This window comes from Arvicola amphibius, chromosome 4, assembly GCF_903992535.2.
Source record: "Arvicola amphibius chromosome 4, mArvAmp1.2, whole genome shotgun sequence".
Lineage (NCBI taxonomy): Eukaryota > Metazoa > Chordata > Mammalia > Rodentia > Cricetidae > Arvicola > Arvicola amphibius.
This window is the reverse complement of record NC_052050.1, coordinates 119,869,956-119,893,018: the sequence shown is the minus strand read 5'-3', so window position 1 is coordinate 119,893,018 and position 23,063 is coordinate 119,869,956. Positions and strand designations below refer to the sequence as shown.

The following is a 23,063-nucleotide window of genomic DNA, read 5'->3' as shown; positions in this document are numbered from 1 at the left end:
TGTAAGGTGGAGACATAAGTAAGTTGTATCTTTACAGGAAAAAACAAACTAACAAAAAAAAAAAAAAGAAAAGACCTATGTGTCAAGAGGTCTGAGAGATATGTCATGGGAATGGGTGGGGGGAAGTAGGATTGTATGGACCTCTACCAACTCTCTTCTCTATAAATACTGGGGGAAAACTGGAAGCCAACATTTTCAAAACTCTGGCAGTTAATCAGAGGCTTGCAGCAACCTAGGAAGTAACTTAATTATTAAAAATATCTAACTCTGTAAGAAGAATGAAACTTGTGACATTATTGCTTTCTGGCTTCCTAGTCTGTCTTCTTGAGCTCTGTGGGAACCCTATAAAGTGAGAGCAGTCAATCATAAGGGGCAGAATGGAGTTTCAACCGTCAGTGCCTCATTCTCAGAGAGCTGTTGTTATTTTTCACATTTGAAGGTTCTCTGGGAAAATGTATTGGCACAGTTCCTTTTATTTACTGTAACTTTTATTTACTGTAATTTTTTATTACTGTAACTCACCCACTGAAAATGCTTTTTTTTCCTGGAGACATTTATCAAAATTATTTATAGATGTCTTTTTTAGTTTGACAAGTACCTGAGGCAATACATAACAGTGAGAATGAATAATGGACACATATTAATTCTTAAAAGGAAAATCAATGGATGCACATGTTCATAGGGGCTTGGAAAACTTTTCTATGCTTCTAGACACCTATGGTCACATGTATGTGTGGGGTGGTGAATATACCATGTGTTGTATACTAAATGTGTTATTCCAAAATTCATACTGATGTAATAAACCCTACTATCACAAAACATAACTTTAATCACAAATGGCAGAATTAGGGTACATTAAAATCAAATTGAATGTCACTTTACAATGGCTGGTTATTTTTGAAAGAGAAAGAAGACCAATACACATAGGCCCTGTGAAGAGACTGAAAGATGTTGCCATATTTAAGAAGAGGGGTTAGACCATTTAGAAAGCCAACACTAGTGGTCCCTTGATTTTGAAATTACTTTAGTTAACTGTTTATTGTTGTGATAAAACACCATGAACAAAACCAGCTTTGGTAGAAAAAGATTATTTCAACCAGATAATTCAGTACAGGATCTCAAGGTAGGAACATAGAGGCAGGAACATAAAGGCAGGAACATAGAGGCAGGGACATAGAAGCATTAACTGATGGAAAGACTAAGAAAGAGTGTTGTTTACTGCCTTGTGTTCCATTGTTTGCTTATTAAACAAGAAATTACCCCCAGATTCACCTATAGAAAAGTCTTGTGGAGACATTTTCTCAAGATTTTCCCTTTCCAGATATGTCTAGCTTTACATAAAGTTAACAAAAGAAGTATCCAGAAAAAAGCAACCAACACAGAGTTCTAGTCTTTAGAAAAATAGGAATATTAATTGCAGGCATTGAAGTCCCCTGTCAGTCCCATTCTATGGCAAGCCTAGCAGCAGATAACCTCAACCATACAAGTTCTTAAGAAAGGCCTAAGAAGGCCTCTTCCACTCTATCTGGCTCACAAAAATAGCCCCCAGTAATAATACTTAGAGATTTAATCTAAGAATTTATAAACACCACTTCCATTCTGAATAAGGAAATACTCTATGATGTCAAATGCTGACTAATGTAGGTTTTGTGGGTTTAGTCAAGAAGACTCTGCCTCACAAAATACAGTTAAAAAGTATAGGGGTAGAGAGTAAACTATTCCCAGAACTGTCACACTGTCTACTTTTCCTTACAAACTCATGAAATACGTAAAGAAGAAAAGCATAACTTAGACAAAGACAAAAACTAACAAATTGAAACTTGGTAAGGAAACAAAGTCACAGGGTTTGCTCAGTAAAGCCTTTAAATTAGTTATTTAAAACACATTTCTTAAAAATAGAGGAAACTCTGTTTCAAGAACAAAAATAAAAATATAACCAAACCAAAAATGTTATCAGAAAAACAGTAATTGTAAAAGAAAAGAACTAAGGAAGAGAAATTCTAGGAGAGAAAAAGTAGAACAACTGAAGAATCTAGTAGAGAACTGGCATTCACTTTCTCTGGATGTCATGGCAAATGACGATAAAACACACCTAAGAGCCACCTCACCTTCTAAAAGACAGTTGTGACGTTAGTGCTGTAGACTCAAAAACAAGATGCTGTTTGGTCCTCTTCTTCATTTCCTTTCAAAGTTCGGCAATATTCTGAACTGCTTGGCAGAGCTGAGAGACTAGAAGGAATGGCAACTCCTGGGGAATAATATCATCTTGAATACTTGATGTCCAAACACCATGTGTGTTCTAGGTCAGCTTTAACTTTCTTCAAGTTTTGAGGATTAAAAAGTAATTTCGGCTCCATTAGCCAACTCAATCTAGGTAAATGAGAAGGCAACAGCTCAGTCACACTATGGCTTTCTAGAGAAGAACAATTACATGAAAAAGGAAAAGTGTGAGCAAGACATGGTGCTTGTGTACTCATAGTCCCAGTACTCAGTATACTGAAGTAGGAAAATTCTAAATACTTTGTCAAACAGGGTAGGATAATGAAGCCCTGTTTCAAAATGAATCTAAAAATACAAATGCAGTCCTACCTTTACCCAACAAAGATTCTATCCATTTAACTGCTAAGTTCCCAGACCAAATTTATGGTTGTTTTTTCTACATTAACACACATATTCTAGAACTTTTTCTCCTATTTTTATTTATTCAGTGTGTTTTTCACATCATGCATCCTGATCCCATTATTTTCCCCATCTCTCATATCCACCCTCTGTCCCTGCACCCCCACCCCCAGTGAAACAAAACTTAAGAGTTAAAAAAAAGAAAAAAAGGAAAAAATAAAAATCTCATCATGGAAGCTGCCATGTGACACAGTGAGTCACACAAAAACCCCTTTGTCCATACATCTTTACATGCAAGTGTTTGAGTGTTCATTGTAAAGAGTCATTGGTCTGCATAAAGGGTTCATCCACTGAAACAGTCTACCTAAGCTAATGGGAGCTCACCAACTCCAGCTGGACTGAGAAGAAACAAGCATAGGACCAAACTAGCTCCTATGGATGTGGTTTACAGATGCATGGCTGGGGAGAACTGAGGGACCACTGGCAGTGGATTTATTGTTACTATATGCACTGGCTTTTGGGAACCTATTCTCTTTGGATGATACCTTGCTCAACCTAGATATAGTAAGGAAGGCCTTTGACATTCCCCAAAGCAATGTGCCTTACCCTCTCTGAGGAGTAAATGGGAGTGGGGTAGGAGGGTATGTGAGGAGGGTATGTAAAGGAAATGGGAGGAAGGAAGGGAGTGGGAACCTGGAATTGTACGTATAATGAAAAAAAAGATAGTTTGTTCTCTTTTTAGAAAAAAAAAAAAAGACTCACTGGTCTGATTCGCAGCCTCTGATTATTACTATTCCTACGATGCTGGGCCCTCACTAGGACTTTTCTTGGATATCCTGCTGCTGTGGCCCCGTGTGGTGGAGATCCTGCAGCTTTGGTTCTGCGGGTCAGGCCCATTCACATGCTCCAACAGATCACACAGACGGGGTGGATGTTGCCATAGGCCAAGTCATAACCCTGGCTTGAGCCTAGGCAACCACAGGGTTGGTCCGTTCACCAGTTCTTCCCTCACCACTTGAGTGAGCTCTCCAGCATTACCCATATCCTCAGAGTGGGCTCTCCCTGACCTGCACCGTCAGGGCCAGCGCTACAGAGATGTTCAAGTAAGGTGCATGGGCAGCTCTTTCGAGTGCTGAGCCTGGTGAGGGGCTGGAACAATACTCCAGTTCTGAGTCCAGGACCAGGTCTTCCACCTGTCTCATGCACTGATGATCAGGTGGGTGGGGCATCTGTCCTCTACCCATGCTACCACATGTGAGAGGAGTAGCGGGGACAGCGCTCCCTTGTTTGAAACTCTGGAGCTGGGTCATCTACACTCTGATAAAAAGACCAGCTCTGCTGGGCTGCCCCAGCAAGGATCAGGCCTGCTTTCCTGAGTGCGTCAACTGGTAAAGGAGAGAGGGGAGAAAAGGGGGTTATCTCTCCTCCACCCACACCATCGCTGACAGACAAGTAGTAGGGACAGTTTTCCCACGCTTACCACTTCAGGGCTGGCTCACCCACACCTCCGCCAACAGCGTTGGCATTGTTTTGCCCAGGTGAGGTTAAGAGCCTGTTCTTCCAAATGCTACAGCTGGTGAGGGCCAGGGACAGCTCTGCCAACTGCTTCAATCACTGATGGGGGGAGATGTTAACAAAATGTATATAACAGAGAAACAGCATACAACTGTAAATAAATGAATTGAACAAATTGCTATTAATAGAGAAGGCATTTTAACTGGATGAAGAACAATATTATCTATATATTTTATAGTAGTTTCATTTACTGCTGAGTAAAACGTACAAAACCTAAAAGGTGGGAGTTTTGTCTCAACAGAAGCAATGAAAATTACACATCACAGCTGCACTTTCCTATTTTTATACCGCAAGTACTAAGGATACCTTTAGCCAAAACGGCAGTCTGACATCACGTCTGAGTGAATTGATTCTGGAAAGCTTAAAAATTTGGAATAGATTGTTTCCAGGTTTAATACAACATGAAGCCACCACTGACAAATGAAGGAATACATGTGACATCTTACTAATAAGCATTGATCATAAATCCATAAATATTTGTCTCATAATGTTCACTGTGTGGTATTTAAGTTTCCTTTGGTGTTGTTGCCAAAGATATTCTTACTTCACATTTGACTTTTCTAGTAAGCAGTGTCTGACATCTATTTGTAAAGTCTCTCATTTTGTTTTCATTTCCAGTTTGGTTGCCACAAAGGAAACGAACAGTGCAAGACCTCGCAGTGCTCCAATGTCACCTTCGGATTTTCTGGACAAACTAATGGGGCGGACATCAGGGTACGATGCAAGAATCAGGCCTAACTTCAAAGGTAGCTATTCTGTGTACTTCCTTGGGTGCGGTGTGCTTAAAGAAGTGAAGTTTTCAAATTGATTCTGCCAGAAACTCTAGCACTTATTTCCAATAGTCTTTGAAATACTGTATTAATAAGAGCTGTGCCTGTAAGAGAAAAGCCCGTGTTCCTGTTTAGACCATAATGTGCCTGGTGTGGACAAGCAGTACTGTTCTCTTCTTAATAGTTATTTATTATTTGGTTGGTTTTGATTTTTCTGAGACAAGACCTTGCTGTGTATTCCATATAGCCCAAGCCAGCGTCATGCTCATGGCCATTCTCCTACCTCAGTGTCAATAATGTAGTTTTATAGGTGTTTTCCACCATGCCTGGCTTCTAAATACCTGTATGTCTTACATCAACTTTTTGCTAGAGGAGTGTATGTGTGTGGGTCTGTGTCTGTGTCTGTGTGTTTATGTATGTATTAATGCCTGTCTGTTATCCCACTGTCTGGAGCAAAAGCTTAGCATCAGTAGTTCAGATTTTATTTCTATTTCTATTTCTATAAACCAGAAGCAACCAGAAGAAATAATAAATTCCTTTTTAATTTTCAGGATGGGAATTAAATGAACATTTTTTTGAGCTCTGGTTTGCCTGGAAACCTTTGTTTTAAATTTTAGGCACTTGTTAGATCAGTCTATGCTTTAGAGAATATGGGTTATGAGATGCAGACGCATTCATCCTGATAGTTTGTTCACTATTGGCATCTTATATTAGAATAGTTAATTTATCATCGTTGATGGACTAGAGCCCCTACTTTGCTCTGGCTTTGTGTTGAACAGTTTTGACAGGCTACACAAATTTATAAATAGCATGCTACCTTTGTATCATTTATACATTATCATTATAAGTATAGTTTTGCTGCACTAAAATTCCAAATTTTAAAATTGCATAGGAAAAATCAGATTTATTAATATTATTCATTCATATCAAACCACCAAATTTCTTGTGAGGGGTAAAAATGCCACTTAGTTCAGAGCAATCAAGTTGATTGTCGTGGGCATCGTTGCAGCTTTTGTATTTCTCCCCCAACTCTTTTTCCTTTCACTCTGTCATTTTTAATATTTTCTCTCTTGAAAATGAAATTGGAAAGGAAAGGGTTTCTGAGCCGGACCTTTACTTGGTGTTCTTTGTTGAGCTGTGTCGCATACAATGTCCTGGCTATAGAATACCCCTTACAGACACAGGTGCTTGCGCCCTTGGTCTCCAGCTTGTGGGATGTGCTATAACTTGCAGATAGTAATGTCTAGCTGGAGGCAGGGTTGCTGGAATTGAACAATTTAGCCTGACCTGAGCTCTGCTTTACTGAAGACTTATGAGGAAGCCATACCTTAAATTTCTGCCACCTTGACCAAGCTGGTCCCAGCCAAGCTTTCCTTGCCGTCATGGACTGTATACCCTGAAACTGTGAGCCAAATAAAGCCTCCTTCCCTTACTTACATCATTTCAGTACACTTCCACAGTGACATGGGATGTTCCTGATGCACCATGCTTGCCAACGCCAGGAAGAAGGCTTTAGTCTGCAGGCACTGAAAAGTATCATGTTTGTCCCAATTGTCAACAAAGTTATTTACAATGTTTCAAAAGTTCCCTGGCGCCAACTAAGAACAAGCTTGTTTCACAGGAAATGAGGAAAGAGAATGATTCGGAGGTCCTTTTTCTCAGTCCTGCTCTGCTCAGTCTTCATTTGTATTAATATAATACTTTATCTCATCTGTCAGTTGTTTTTAAAAGTCTTTTACTTTTTATGCCATTAAACTAATTATGAACTTCCTACCAACTTCTTTGATACATTAATTAATTCTCACTTTTATTTGGCAATACAATTATCTCTAGACAATAAAAACTGTTTCCAGATCTTCTTTAGTGAAGTAAAATTTTTCTGGTATCATTTGAAACTTGAAGCAATCTTAATTGCACAATTGAACAGCAAATAAAAGTTTAATAATACTACAATAACATTGTATTTAACTAAAATATTCTAGCAGACACTCTTGAAATTTACTTCTTTCCATTGTTAATAATCTTGGTTCCTTCCATTGGCCTTTCATGATCTTTATTATAATTTGGACTTCAGCAGAGAGTATTATGTCAATAAACACTCAGTTCTCAAGTCCTCACAAATATTTATTTTATACCTGTTGATATCTTAGTCTATCTCTAATGTTGACTCTTTTGAAAGATAGAAATAAGGTTACTTGTTTACATAGTGTCCTTGTGATTTCTCTTTACTTGTGATTTTTCTTTATATTAATACCTTTCTGAACATATTACAAATCAATGAACACTGCTAGCATCCCTCTGACTCTGTTTACTTATATGTAAATATACATGGACAATATTATATATGCTCTCTGCAGAATAACACTTAATGTATTATACCTACATATTTTGTTATATTAGATGAATATTTTAAGAATATCATTTTCTTATTTTGAACTATTCCTGTGCACCAAGACACAATTTTTCTTGCTACTTTGGGGAAAGTTTTTTCTTTCCATGTCTACAAATTGTAAGGTCATTGTGACACAGTCTGTTGAGGAAAATACTTTTCTAAAATGATATATGTCTACATGGTCAAAGTATATTATAGTTTTGTTCTACTTTTATTTTTTAAACTATGTTTTAATTGAAATAGAATCACTTTCGTATTAACTTTTATCCTTCCAGCCCCTCACAGTTACCTCCACTCTAATCACTCCTAAGCCCTGAAAGTCTCACCTAGATAGCCTCTTTTTTCATTACTGTGTTGCAGATAGATATGTGTAAACACACAAATATTTAAATTACTCTTGTTTCATGTAAATATGCACAAATATATAAATACATTCTGTGGAGTCTGTTACTGTTGATCGTGTATATACGTTTCAGGGCCTACAACTCTCCATTTGACAACCAAAAAGCATGTTCACTCCAGGGAAAGTTGATTCTCCTCCCAACAGTTGTTCATTTCCTCTAGTTCTTTGAATAGAGGTGAGGCAACAAGAAATTCCCTTTCCATGTTATCATATCCAATTCCATTCTAGGAAAGACGGTGCCTACAGATGATGTGTTGATCCTCTGGGTGTAGAAGGAACGGCAGGACTGTGTCCTGCCACCTGGCTAACTTTACACCAAATAATTACACAGAAACTGTATTCTTTTAAATACTTCCTGGCCCATTAGTTTCAGTCTCTTATCGCTTAATTAACCCATATTTAGTAATCCTTGTAGCACCACGAGGTGGTCGCTTACCAGGAGAGATCTTAACCTGCGTCCATCTCGGAGAGGAGAAGCATGGCAACTCACTATGGCGACTGCCTGAAGCGTCTGCCTCACTTTTTCCCAGAATTCTTTTCTGTTTACTCCGCCTACCTAATTTTCTGTTCTATTGGGCCAAGCAGTTTCTTTATTAATTAACCAATGAAAGTAACACATACACACTCCTCCATCGTCTGGGTCTTAATTTTTCATCCTTTCTTCTATTATATTCCCTGATTCCTAGATGGAGGAGCTGTGATATAAATATATTGATTGGAGTTGGCTCCCTGCAATCCATTGACTTACCTTTAAATTACTATTTATATAGTAATTATCTAACTTTTACGTTCAAAACATTCTCAAATAATCAAAATAACAAATACAATAAAAACCCACCTTTTAAAATAAATCTACTTCACTGCAAGTCAGTGATCTGAAATCATGACGCTCAATCCTTTACTAGATGCAAGACTATTAGCTTTGATAACCACTATAACTAGCAGCATAGCATGAATATACCACTTCCATCTAACTTCCAAATTCCCAATGATACTTCATCAGCTATTTCAATAATAATGATTCCTTAATAATGCTATCTAGTTTACAATCACTGTCTGAAACATCTCTTTATTTTTTTTAAATTGAAAGTATGTTTTTCATACACTATGCTCTCATTAGTTTCCAGTCTCTCAACTGTTCCCATGTCCTCCCAATCTCCCCACCTGCTCAAATCCATACCCCATTCTTTCTCTCTAATTAGAAAACAAACAGACATCTAAAAATACCTTGGCATTAAAGGATTTTTTTCAGTTACTTAGAAGAATATAACATACCTCTCATTTGTCATTTGTTTATAGTTTATCTTAGCTGTATAGGTTTATCTTGGCTGTATTATTATAAGTTGCATATTACCAAACATAGGTCATATTGATATTTATCATTACTGATAATCTTTCTCATTGTTACCCATTAAGATATCTCTACAAATAGGAGATATATCTAAACATATACACAAACATTACATATACATATGTTTGCAGATATTTTTGTATTTACTTCCTTAGGTGTGATCACTGAAGAACTTGGTTTTACATTGATATTTACAGGTCTATAAAGTTTATATCAGTTTCTCAGTTTTCATATTTTCTCATCTGAGAACAGGAACTTGACTCCCATTACCCTCCATAAAATTATTTATTTGATCTAAGTGTAATGAATCTCTGGTGCTACTTTGTTTTATTTGTTCCCCACGTTGGTTGCAGTCTGAAATCCTTCTTTTTGTATCCTCCTGAGAAGAGTGCCTTTCAAATTCCATGTATATGGGTTAGGAACGAAAAGCACACATTCCCTATTCTTTCCTGGATCTTACATACCTCATCAGATTTCTCATTGTGATAATGCACTTCCCACTTGATCTCAACCTAACATTCCGTGTCCTGTAGCCTTTCCCTACAGAAGTGCTTCTCTCCTGCAAAACTCTAGGTACCTCTAGCACATAAACCTATCTTACAACACCATCTGAAAAAAAAATTAGAACTGCATTTCTGTGAATAGAATAAATGGATTTCTATTTTTATTCCTAAAGTACAAATTATAAATCTGTATTTATAGTCATCAAGAATATTTTGCTTATTTAAGAAAAAGGAGAGTTCTCCCAAGTGACATGTATATTCATTTAGCTAAAATAAAAACAAATCTCTAGGTTGGGTTATTTTTCATCTTCAATTATACTGTCTTTAAGAAGGGTAAAGCTTTGGTACAGAATTCTGTTACAAATTCCTTAGAGTCATCCTTATGAAAATTTGAGTTGTTTGATTGTTTGCTCTACATTGGCCTAATGAACACTTTCTCCACTGTGATTAAAAATAACATCTTCACCAAGTGTCTGAATTGCACTTTGATATTCTGCTTTCCCTTCATCACTAAACTTAAAAGCCATGTTCTATGTCTTTAAGGGACATTTAAAAGAAAGATTGCCACTGAAAACATCTGCAACTACTGTCATTTGCTTTTCAGGCCAAGGATGTGGACTGTAATGAACAATTTAGAAGCACAGTTGGCCATATGGATGCTGTAGCAGTTATTTGCTCTGTTGCTAAACATAGGGGTGTATTGGATGGATATAACAGCTTTCGCATTGGCACGGAGAAGTAACAGATTGGCCAAGGACTGTTAAACAGGTGCCGCCAGTGATAGCAAGTAGATTTACCATCTTCTCAGAGTTTCATACTCCATAAAAGTTTTCAAAAGATACTTAAGATAAAAAGGAAACTCCAAGATTGCTGGTTTCTCTGACCTGTTCCAGTCTTATGGGTAGAACATAGTTTCTTCAAAGCATGACCGTGCTATATTATTCTCATCCTTTGATTCTCTCTCCATGCTCACTGTCCTCAGCTGGGTCCATTCCGTATTACTTTCATACTATTACAAAAATCTCCTATATCCTATCCTCCAAAGCTTTCATTCCTCAGTAAAATTAGGGATTCCACAACAGTGCAAGGGATACCTCCTCGTTCTAGTTATTTTGGGTTGCTTTGATAAAACATCAAGAACTAAAACAATGTGGGAATGAGAGAGGTCATGGCATAGAAGCGACAGTCCAAAATAAAGGGAAGCCAAGGCAGGAACTTGGCTACAGAAACCAGAGCAGAGAGCATGCAGGAATGATGCTTACTTATTGGCTTGTTCAGCTTGCTTTTTTATATAACATAAGACACTTGTCCAGGGGCAGCATCATCTACAATTGGTTTTCCCATATCAATCATTAATGAAAAAAAATGTGCCAAAGGCTTACCACTGTAGAAGCCAGCCATGATAAGCTAAATATGAACAGATCACCCAAAGGAAGTTCTTTACTTCCAACCCTCATCACCTGCCAGAGTAGGACTCAGCCATCCATAAGTTTAATGGAGGCCTGAGTCTCAGCAGTTTACCCTGAAGCAATACCAAGTTGCAGGAAGGACCGTAAACTAAGATTACCTGAGCACCACCCAAGAATAGACCCTCCAAAAGAAATGCCTGACATTCCAACCCCTGTAGATAGAGCCACCTGCCAGCACACATTTACCAGGACACCCCTAGACAAATGTCAGCCAATCAGGGGTCCTGAACCTCAGAAACCTTTCACCCCCACCTTTACTACTATAAAAAACCAACTCTAACTGAGCTCAGGGCTCTCCATTTATTCCAATCGGTGGGACGTGCGGAGAGACCAAGCTTGCAAACTTGCATAAAGTAAAGGCTCTTTGCTTTTAGTCACTTTCCTTGTTGGTTTGGGGAAACTTCACAGATTTAGGCATAACAATCACAGGCCCATCTGATAGAGGCAATTCTTCAGTTGAGGTTTCCTCTTCCAGGGTGTCTCTAGCTTGTGTCAAGATGATATTTTTTTTTCTTCCTTCTTTCTTTTTTTTAAAAAGATTCACCACACTGCTCTTCCATCAAGAAAAAAGAAGCAACCACCTCACTTGGTCTCAATTTCGTTCATAAGGTGAAACAGGTGCAATGGATGGCTTGAAGCATCTATAATTCATGCTCAGGACTGTTACCGGCAGAACCTAAAGCCACCTTTGGAAATGAAAATGGCAAAATTTGATCAACACACTCTTAGAGTCACATTATCAAGCATCTGTAAAGGCCCCAGGGAGATCATGAAGTATATTTCAAAAAACTTTGACATAACAAGAGTCCTGGATCTAAAGCATTGACCTTTATAACCAAATTGATGTTGACTTTAATATTTCAAAATGATGCAAATATATTAATATTATATATGTGCACATGTCTTTTGAATGAGTATGTGTTGTACTTTTTAAAAACATATTTAGAATTTGATGCTTGAATTCATTGTCCTTTCTTGCATAGGAAAGAATGCATAAACTCTTAACTAATTGAATATCAAATAGCACTTGTGTGGATTACACACAGGCAAAGAACATATCTGACAAGACAAAGTATAAAGTTTAGAGCCAAGACCATCAGAAGTTCCTTTATTTTCACATTAAGTTTGAAAATGACTATTTGCTTTTGTTAATGGCCTTCTGCATCTTGTTGGTGACATCTTAGAGTGGCATGGGCTGCCATTTGTGGAGCTTAACTGGCTATCTTTCTTTTTGTCCTTGCTCTTTTGTAGAAGCATGTTAGTTTGCTCATGACATTCTTTGACCTTTATATTCAAACCTCTGTTCAACAGAGAGTGGCATTACCATATTTTAGGGAAAAAATCAACGATTTCAATGTTTTCTCCTCGTAATATGATATTTACTCTTTAAACCTTTGTGGGGTAATGAAGATATGCCCTGAGATATTTGTTCATAAAAAATGCTTTAGAGTTGAAATTTTTTAATTATTTTGTCCTAATTTTATTTTTTCTGCTACTATTCATACGTTTTTGGATAAAAATCACACTTAAAAGATACTATGAAAATTAATTAGAGAAATACCATTTACTCTATGCCAAGTACAAGTCAAAGTTTTACAGCAAAGGCCCTTCTTGATAAAAACAAGGATAGCAAGTCACCTCCTGTTTTCTTTATCTCGATTTCAACAAATGAATGGGGCCCTGAGTCCTTTTACAGCTCCACAAGCTGTGGTCCCCAGAGTACCCTTATCCACATCTTATTTTGCATCTCTATCTGCATTCTATTTTAAAGTGAATGAAACCAACACTAGCGAATTTGTGTTATTCTGTTTAAGGGAAAATCAAGAAGGTATGAGATAATTGGTCTGAAAGTGAAGACTGATCCTGAGACCTGTACTCCTGCTGTAATTAGCCAGGTGGAATCACACCCTAAGAGCCTGGAAATGCCAAATGCTCCTTTCAAATTTTAAGGATCCCATCCACCTGCGTGTATGTTCAGAGGCTCTTACTTCAGACTCACATGGAGTGAAGGAAAAATTTACCTCTAACACTTAACTGTGACGTCACACTTTACTTTTGATGAAATATAAAGAAATGGTGGAGTAAATTCCCTATTCTCTTCTTTTATTTAAAAGTTTTTATTTTCATTTTATGTATCAAACCCAGTTCCCCCTCTGTTCCATCCTCCCTCCCTCCCACACTGTCTTCCTCCCATCCTTTACCCCCATCCACTCCTCAGAAAGGGTAAGGCCTCCAATGGAGAATCAACAAAGTCAAGTATATCAAAATGAGGCAGGACCAAGACCCTCCCTTCTGTATCATAGCTGAGCAAGGTGTCCCTCCCTAGGGAATGATCTTTAAAAAGCCAGTTCATAAACTAGGGATAAATCCTGGTTCCACTGCTAGTGGCCCCACAAACTGCCCAAGCCACAGAACTGACCCACAGTCAGAGGGCTTAGTTGGGTCCTATGCAGGTACCCCAGCTGTCAGTTCAGCCAGAGAGCTCCCACTAGCTGTCTCTGTGGGTTTCCTAACCACAGGTTCTATGGGTATTTATCTCAATAAGATATTTTTTGCTCATTTGTTTGATTTTTCTATTTTCAATTTTATATTTGGGATTATAATGTTATTAAATTATTTCTCCTTTTCCTTTCCTCCCCTGAACTCTTTCTTCCATACACCCTCCATGCCCTTCAAATTTATGTTTTTATTGAGTAACTGCATTGCATCCATATATATATAATATATACATATACACGTATATATACATTATATAAATATATATACATAAAAATAAACTGTTCAATCATATTATTATTTGGGTGTATGTTTTCTGGGCTGACCGCTTAACACCGGAGAGCCACTTACTGCTCTCTTCCCTGGAGATGAATCTCCCACTAACAGCTTTACACATTGCTTATTATTTTTTGTGTAGGGTCTAGGTCTCATGGGACTTTTTCTATCTCCCTTGGGATTCCATTAATGCCTCCTTAGTCAGTTCACATTTGGAGAGTCATGGTGGTGAGACTTTTTGTATGTCGCTTCAGATATTGCTAGCAATCAGGATCTCACAGAGAACGCACTGAGTGTTTGACTCTTGCAGTCTCTCCACCTTCTCTTTGGCATGTTTCCTGAGCCAAAGGTATGAGAGTGTTTGGTAGATGTACTCAGTACGACTGGGCTCCAAAGCTTAGCCTTCAATTGGTGTGGGTTTCAGAAACAAAAAAATATAATGTTGTAGGCATATGTTTTTATACTCACACTGAAGATAAAGATTGAATCTTTTTTATGCATCCACCCAAACCCCAAACACAAAATTATTTTTAAATCATATTACCTACACATAGTTAGAATTTTGGATTTAAGCCACATTCGCTATCTAAAATTATTGTAGCAGTGTGAACATGCACAAGTCATGAATATGGCATTGGCCCCCTTGCTGACACTATTTTAGAAAGAACGTTAGGTCATTCGCAAAGGTCACGAATCATCATCTTGTAATTTTCTACAGCAGTGCTGGGGAAGTGAGGAGGAACTTCCAAATTTACAAGCAAAACAGTATTTCCACTTTTGATTTTTTTTTCTTTTTCTCATTTTTTTTTATTCAAGATTTCCATCTCCTCCCCTCCTCCTCCCTCTTCCCTCCCCTCCCTTCCACCCATACTCCCACTCCACCCCTCTCCAAAGACAAAGAGCCATCAGGGTTCCATTCACTATGTTAAGACCAAGGTCCTCCCAGCTCCCCCTAAGTCCAGGAAGGTGAGCAACCAAACTGACAAGGCTCACAGTGAGCCCGTCCATGCTGTAGAGTTCATGTTCATTGCCATTGTCCTTGGTTTCTCAGTCCTCCTCCACCGTCAGCCACATTCAGAGAGTCGGGTTTGGTCCCCTGTTCCATCAGTCCCATTCCGACTGGACTTGGTGGTCTCCCGTTAGATCTGTCCCACCGTCTCAAGGGGTAAAAGCACTCCTCGCGGTCCTGGCTTCCTTGCTCATGATCTCCCTCCTTTTGCTCCTCATCAGGACCTTGAGAGCTCAGTCTGGTGCTCCTATGTGGGGCTCTGTCATTTTCTCCATCCAATGCCAGGTGAAGGTTCTATGGTGATATGCAAGATATTCATGAGTATGACAATAGGATCTGGACATTTCTGGCACCCTCTCCTCAGCTGCCCAAGGAACTAGCTGGGGGCGTATTCCTGGACACCTGGGAACCCCTCTAGAGTCAGGACATCGAGCCTATAATTCGTAAAAAATCCTAGAGAAGCTATATAAGAAGGTGAACCCAAAGAAAAACATATAGTTATCCTCCTGGATATTGGAAGTAGACAAGATTGCCGGACAAAAAATTGGGAACATGGGGGTGGGGTGGGATGGGGGGTTGGGGGATGGGGAGAGAAAAGTGTGAAGTGGAGGATGGGAAGAGCTTGGGGGAATAGGATGGTTGGGATATAGGAAGGGTGGATATGGGAACAAGGAATTATATATCTTAGTTAAGGGAGCCATTCTAGGGTTGGCAGAGACTCCACTTTCGATTTTTATAAGAAAGCCTAACTACATTTAAGAATGAGAACAATACAAAAAATGCACCTGTAGGGCAGGGAGCTCTAAGGCATTAGAGTCTCAAGTACTTCATCGAAAGTTAACAGAAGTCATCTTCAATTAAAATGAAGAAATGAACCTACAAAGAAGAAATGGGCACCATGAAAGAGCATCCCACAAAACAAGGCAGTGGGAACATTTCCCATTGCACTGTTGATAGCACACACACTTTAACAGGTTGACTGCTTTGTTATAGAGAAAAATATTCTGGGTTATAGGACCAAGAAAAATAAAACTGCTACAGTATCTGAAGAGTTGCATACATAGACAGATGGATAATCTATATATTTTATACCCTGTGGTTAATTAATGACACACATGGAGGAAGCTATGTGGAATACATAATACAATTATCAATTTCAGAAAAAGGATGTATAAAAATGAAATTAAATTAAAGGTATTTTTTTGGCTTACTTTGTTTTCCCAACTCTTTGTAAGTTGACCTAATTTTGACCTACTTTACCTCTGTACATTGCTCTTCTGTGAACACAAATTTGTTCCCTGATGCCATACATAAACCTTTATATTCAAACCCCTGATCAACTAGGGGTGGTAATACCACCCTCAAAACTTGTGTATAAGTTAATAAGACACTTGAAGAATATTTTCATTGCCACAATTATTTTAGAAAATGAATATGACATAAAATGATAATTTAAATCTGTGCAGGTAATAAGATATCAAAATTCGTGTTTGGGGTATGAAGAAAAGATTCAGTCCTTAGCTTCTGTGTGAGCATCAGAACATACACCTACACCATTAATTACCTTATTTAGAAAATGTTAGGTGAATACACAAATAATCTCTATCTTTTTTGTTCTTACTGTCGGTGTGTGTGTATGTGTGTGTGTGTGTGTGTGTGTGTGTGTGTGTGTATGTGTGTATGTGAGCAGATGTACATGACATATGCTCAAATGTAGGAATCAGAAGTGGGTATTAAGTGTCTCTCTATATGATTTTGTTCTTTATTGTCTTGAGAGAAAGTCTCTCACTGAACCGAGAGTTTGCTGAAACCCACTAATCTTCACCCATCAATGTTGGGGCTGCAGGTACATATATGTATGTCTAGATGTTTTTATTTGGGTACTTAGTATTGGAACTCAGGTTCTTATCTATGCATAGAACATACTTTTACCCACACAGTCATCCCCCAAGTATCCAACAAATCTGTTTAAAGAGTTAATGATTATTTTTCTATAAAAAGAAAGAAAAAGATAGGCCTAGAGGCTATTTTCCTATACTAAACTTGAAAATAAATTTGCTCTTATGTATTAGCTAAGGAAGTAAAATAAATTATTCTCATATGTTAGCTTGTATGTTTTTATATGATTAATTTAAATACATTTTAAAACAGAGAAATTTAACCTATACAACAAAATGTTTCATTTACATAATTGTCAGCTAATTACAGAACTTGGGGCCAGATAATTGAATGTTTATAGAATATCATGTAAAGAATCTTAGGGGAAGAACATAGTAAGAAAATATGATTTTTAAAATTTGACCTGACCACGCTACTTATAGTACCTAAAATATCCTTTATGGCATTTGATAACTTGGATATCTTGATGAACAAATAGTAGAATATTGCCCACTCGTGAATTACTTTGTAGTAAATAATATCTTGTACTTGGTAAGAAGCCAAGAGTTAACTGATCCCAGATCTAGCTCTGTTACATCAGTGTCTCTCCAATGGAAGTGAATCTTCCATTTGCTCTGCACAGGCTTTAGAAATTTGGTGAGGAAGTGAGTAATTGAGCCTAATAATAATAAAATTCCTTGTATTTATGGTGACTGCAATCAGACATTGAAAAGGAACTAGATAATGGTTAAGCAAGGAATCTTCTCTTTCAATAAAACACTGGCAAAATCATCAAAATTAACTTTTAGAATCCTAAAAATAAAGCACATGCTCGCAACAGTCTGAGAAGTGTTTATTCGAGAAAAATTGATGGAATTCTTTAACAACAAATTGTATTTAAACTTGGTTTCCTGCCCAGGTTTATAGTAGTCTGAAATGCAGCACCATTCCAGCAGCTTCTATGAGAACAGACAGCGCTGGTTGCTCTTTAGATAGGATATCCAGAGAGGGTTGTCATTGTGTAGCCTGTCCATACTGTCATGACAGAAGTTAATAATTTCTTGTCTTAGACCATATTTGGGGAAAGTCATGGTTCTCTGGACATTTGTTGAGAACAATCAGAAACTGGTTTTGCTCTCTATTGTTCCAAACTCCAAGTAAGAGTCTGTTCAATATATGAAACAAACCTGAGATATTAGATGCTTACGAAACTTGGAAAAGCTCTCCTGTGTTCTTACATCTGTGGAAGTTATGCAGGGCAGAGGGCTATGTGTATACCCAGAGGAGACTGAAGAGAAGACCGTTCTGACTGAGCCTGGGCCCGGTATTAGGAAGAGAAAGGTAAGATAGAGAGTCATATCTTCCTGAGCATAGAAGCTGTTCCTCAAAGAAAATGAAATTTCCTGACTGAGTACATAATTAAAGGTCAAGAAACTCAAGAAACCACTCTCCAGCTGTTCTGACCTGAAAGCTCACAGAAAAAAAAATTCAGTGACTAGAAATCACTGTAAATTGCTTACGAACAAAGAATAAAATCTGAAAGCAATAAAAACACTGTGAATTGGAGGTAAATGTGTGTTTGGAATTGAAGGTGTACCACCATACGTTGTCTAGCTATGTATCACCATAGCTTAAGTAATTCTTCCAATTTTCAACAAAGTTTTAGAAGACATGCAGAGACAGAAAAAAATCCTAGGGAAAAGAACAGAATAATTTCTCTAAAGTGATTCATATGTGACTATCTTCATCACGTGACCGTTTTCATCATATGACTATCTTCAGCATGTGACTATCCTCATCATACAGTCAGAAATCAGCTATATATTGACTCTGTCTTCTCCTTTCCTTTTTGCCTGTACAAAGCTCAAGACAAACCAGGATTGGTTCCATTTGGTCTTTCTGGAGCATGAAAATAGACCTCCAAATATGCAGTCTTTATATTCACTAGAATACATTTTTATATACGACAGAGTGTTTATGTTCAAAGGACATCATACCAACCTTGAGAGTTTTCACTAAGTGCAGGAATGTGCATCTGTGAACATACAAAAAAAAACCCTCTTTTTTATGAAAATATAAAAAGCACACAATGACTTGGACATATTTTAGGTAGACATCCATCAGCCTTTATAATATTCTTCTCTTTTTCCAGGGCCTCCAGTTAATGTAACATGCAACATATTCATAAACAGCTTTGGCTCCATTGCAGAAACCACTATGGTAAGTCTCTCTATTTGGTAACAAGTTTCACACCTGATTAATTTGTAATTACATTAGTGGGAATTGACAGCTTAATTTGATATAGTAAGATTTTAATAAATGAAATTAGTGGAATGACTAAATTGCTATCAACTGTAGATAATAATGTCTATCTAGAAACTGTTTAGTAAAGAACAAAAAAGCATTAAAAACAAGATTGGATTTTTCTAATTCAACACTATAGTGTTAGATTTCCATTTAAAATTAAATCCCTACCAGATTATTTATTTCCAGTATTCAACAAAAGCATACTAGTAAGTACCTTGATATTTCATTATTCTCCATGCTTATGATCTACATGTACCGTAATTCTGTGTATTCTGCTAAATTCCCTTCTCAAGTGAATAAAGCGCTTTCCCAAACATAAGAAAGATTTACAATAAGCGATAATCCTAGAGGTCCAGGTGTCTCATCACAACTACTCAGGAGTCTGAGGCAGGAAGATCACAGGTTCAAATGCAGTGTGGGCTGCAGAGTGAGTGGCAGGGTTGCCTTGGAAATTTAGATGCTATCAAACTAAAAATGTGAAGGGAAAATGGTGAACTGGGGCAATGATGTGGCTTCACGCCAGGTGCTTCCCCAGAAGTGAAGACTTAGGTTTAGACCTCAGTATTATCATCAAAAGAAACTCAAAGCTAAAATAATCTACATAAACTATAATTATTGTGTATTTTCATTTAAATATGCTGTCTTACTGAGGGAACTACATACAATTAGGTTAATAAGGCTCGGAAAACAAAGCTGAGCGTTTGTTGAAGGAACGGTGGGCTGCGTTCCCGCCCGGCTCCTGGCCGCCTGACTAGCTTATGCCCCGAAATAATTACACAGAAACTGTATTCATTTAAACACTTCCTGGCCCATTAGTTTCAGCCTCTTATTGGCTAATTCTCACATCTTGCTTTAAACCCTTTTTAGTAATCTGTGTAGCACCATGAGGTGGTGGCTTTCCAAAAAAGATCTTAACCTGCATCTGTCTCAGAGAGGAGAGGCATGGCAATTGCCTCAGGCGTCTGCCTCACTCTGCTTTCTTTCTCCCACAATTCTGTTCTTTCTTTTCTTTTTTTTTTTTTTTTTTTTTTTTGGTTTTTCGAGACAGGGTTTCTCTGTAGCTTTAGAGCCTGTCCTGGAACTAGCTCTTGTAGACCAGGCTGGTCTCGAACTCACAGAGATCCACCTGCCTCTGCCTCCCGAGTGCTGGGATTAAAGGCGTGCGCCACCACCGCCCGGCCAATTCTGTTCTTTCTACTCTTCCTACCTAATTTTCTGTCCTATTAAAGGGCCAAGGCAGTTTCTTTATTAACCAATAAAAGTAACAAATAGACAGATGACCCTCCTCCAGCAAGCATTATAAAGTAACTTTGTTTTTAATACTAATTAAATATTATGTTGTACATTCTTGTTTGATCTGTCATACTAATCGATAAATTTAGCTGACATAAAAAGGCAAAAATATGCTATTGAACCACTGGATATCTGCAAAATGATCTAGCAGCCAACATTTAAAACAAAGTATGATGGTTCTTAAAATTCCTAATTATACTATATTCCTAAATTTAACAAGAATAATATGCATTACTATCCCGGGTAGACTTAACTAAACTATCATATAAAATACATGAAAAATTAATATTCCCAAGTCTGTCATAAGAAAATGACAATCATTTGCATATTTCAGACTCAGATAATAATGAAATTTCTTATGAAATAAAACAAAAGTTTGCTAATTTAATGTGGAAATTATTTTGCTGTCAATTGTTTTGGATTTAAAAAGAAAGGAAATGAATTCATCTCAACACAAAGAATCTTTCAGGCACCATTTTTATCAAATTGCTGCACTATTTATCATCAAGTTGCATTTCCATGGTCCCCTCCAAATGCAGTAGTTAGAGGAAAAAGCATTGACTAATATTAATAGGGCTCAAACTTCAATGGATGATAAAGATTTATAGAATTATCTTTAACACAGCATATAAATACATATGAATGTGTTTTAAAGCAACCACAGGAAATGATACAATTTCTTATATAAGCACAGTGTGATTCTGTCAAGAATCTACCTTCAAAGTAGCTGTAATTGTTTCAGGCTAGCATCTCCTAGAGTCGTAATGGGTAGCTGGTTCATCTCCTGTATATTGTATGCTCCATCTAAATCATCAAAAGAAAATAACAACTGGCTTTTTTTAGTGTAATTCTGTTTATATTTGTGTCCCCTGGACGCTTTCTCATTTTAAATTATTCTATACATGAACTGCAATCCTAAAATCTTGCAAATACATTTCCTTTTATTTCTCCTGTGCAAGATTGCTTCCAGAAAACACCTTCCATAACAACAGTTGGAAAAATTTGCTGTCTTAGTGAAGGAAGGCAACAGGGCTTGACTGAAATAGAGGAACTCTGATTTTCAGGTTCCTGAAGGATTCTGTTCTTTATGAAGCAATTTTCCAGCCCGCCACTAAACTGTCCATCATAGCTACAATATGACTCTGCTGACTAAATTTGTTAACATGTTGCATTGTGAAATACAGTAAACATACAGATATAAGAAACATTATGTCCTTCTTTCAGTATAGCAAAAATTTGATGTCTTATATATTGTTTAGTAAATGTTAGTTCTAAAGGCAGTTTTACCAAATGTCCCTCTCTTTTGACAGTCATGAGTAAGTATAAGATTAATAAAGACCCCAGAAATCAAGTGCTCATTAAAACTTCACATTGGTGTCTTTCTTTTTTATTCTTCCATCTTACTAAATATATGATATTATTATTCTCACCCAAATGCTCAGATTAGCCATTTGTAATATGGTTTCCATCTCTCAAAGTAATAGAGGGGAATAAAACTTGCTACCATACTTTGATCAGAAGTGTCATAAATTATTTTGCTTCCAGTTGATTAATTTGTTATATTTTATTCATACTGTCTACCATCATTACTCTCCAAATAAATCACATATTACTGTTTAGTGTCTGTATTTGTTTAAAATTTCTTTAACAAATTTTATGCCAATATATGTTAACATGTTTTACATTAATTTTATGCTAATAGCATGCTAATATTTTGTGTGAAGTTTTATTCTTTTGGCTTTTTTTGGGGGGGGCACCTCCCAGCTCCCAAAAAAAAATCACAGGTGGAGATTTATTCTAACTTATTAATACCTGCCTTAGCTTTGCTTGTGTCTTTCCAGCTTTTCTTACCTAAATCATTCCAACTACTTTTTGCCTCTGGGCTTTTTCCTTTTCTTACTTCTGTATATTTTACTTTCAATCTTCCTTCATGGCTGGCTGGGTGGCTGGGTAGCTGGCCCATGACATCTTCCTCCCTATGTTCTCTTGTTGCTTGCTCCTTCTCCTCTTTCAGCTTTCTCCTTCTATTTATACTCTCTGCCTGCCAGCCCTACCTATTCTTGCTCCTGCCTCACTATTGGCCATTCAGCTCTTTATTAGGACCATCAGGTGTTTTAGACCAACAAAGAATCACAGCTTCACAGAGTTAAACAAATGAAGCATAAACGAAAGTCATACACCTCAAAATAATATCCCCCAACGTAATATTTTATTACATTTTATTTATTTATTTATTTATTTATTTTTATTCTTTGTGTGCATGTGTGTATTTGCCCACACATGTATGTGAGGGGACAATTTATGGATGTTGGATTTTTTTCCTTCCACCCTGAGACTTGTGAGTACCGAGCTTTGGTTGTCAGAGTTAGAAGTAGCTGCCTTTATGCACCAAGCCATCTTTTCAGCCCCATATTTTTAAATATATTGACATTTTTCCAGTTCTGTTTATATATATATATAAATATATAAAATCTAATTCAAGTATGATTACCCATTAGATTAAAAGAACATAACAAATATATTAAAAATATTTTTAGGCAATCTTACAATAGCTACCTCTTCAGTACCATGTCTGCCCACATGTCCCCACCATGTTGATAATAGACTGAACCTCTGAAACTGTAAGCAAGCCATCCCAATGAAATATTTTCTTTACATGAGTTACCTTGGTCATGGTGTCTCTTCACAGTACTAAAAACCCTAAGACACCATGTATTTTTAG

The 23,063-nt window shown here is 37.2% G+C and overlaps 1 protein-coding gene across 2 annotated transcripts in view; it reads left to right on the top strand.

Moving 5' to 3' along the window:
* The window catches only part of Glra3 (glycine receptor alpha 3), a 147,217-nt gene that overhangs the window by 34,774 nt on the left and 89,380 nt on the right, over positions 1-23,063 (top strand). For both annotated transcript variants that reach the window (XM_038327681.1, XM_038327682.1), the window contains exons 2-3: positions 4,813-4,940; positions 18,894-18,961. In XM_038327681.1, coding sequence (XP_038183609.1) covers positions 4,813-4,940; positions 18,894-18,961 — 196 coding nt within the window. The remainder of the gene's footprint in view (positions 1-4,812; positions 4,941-18,893; positions 18,962-23,063) is intronic.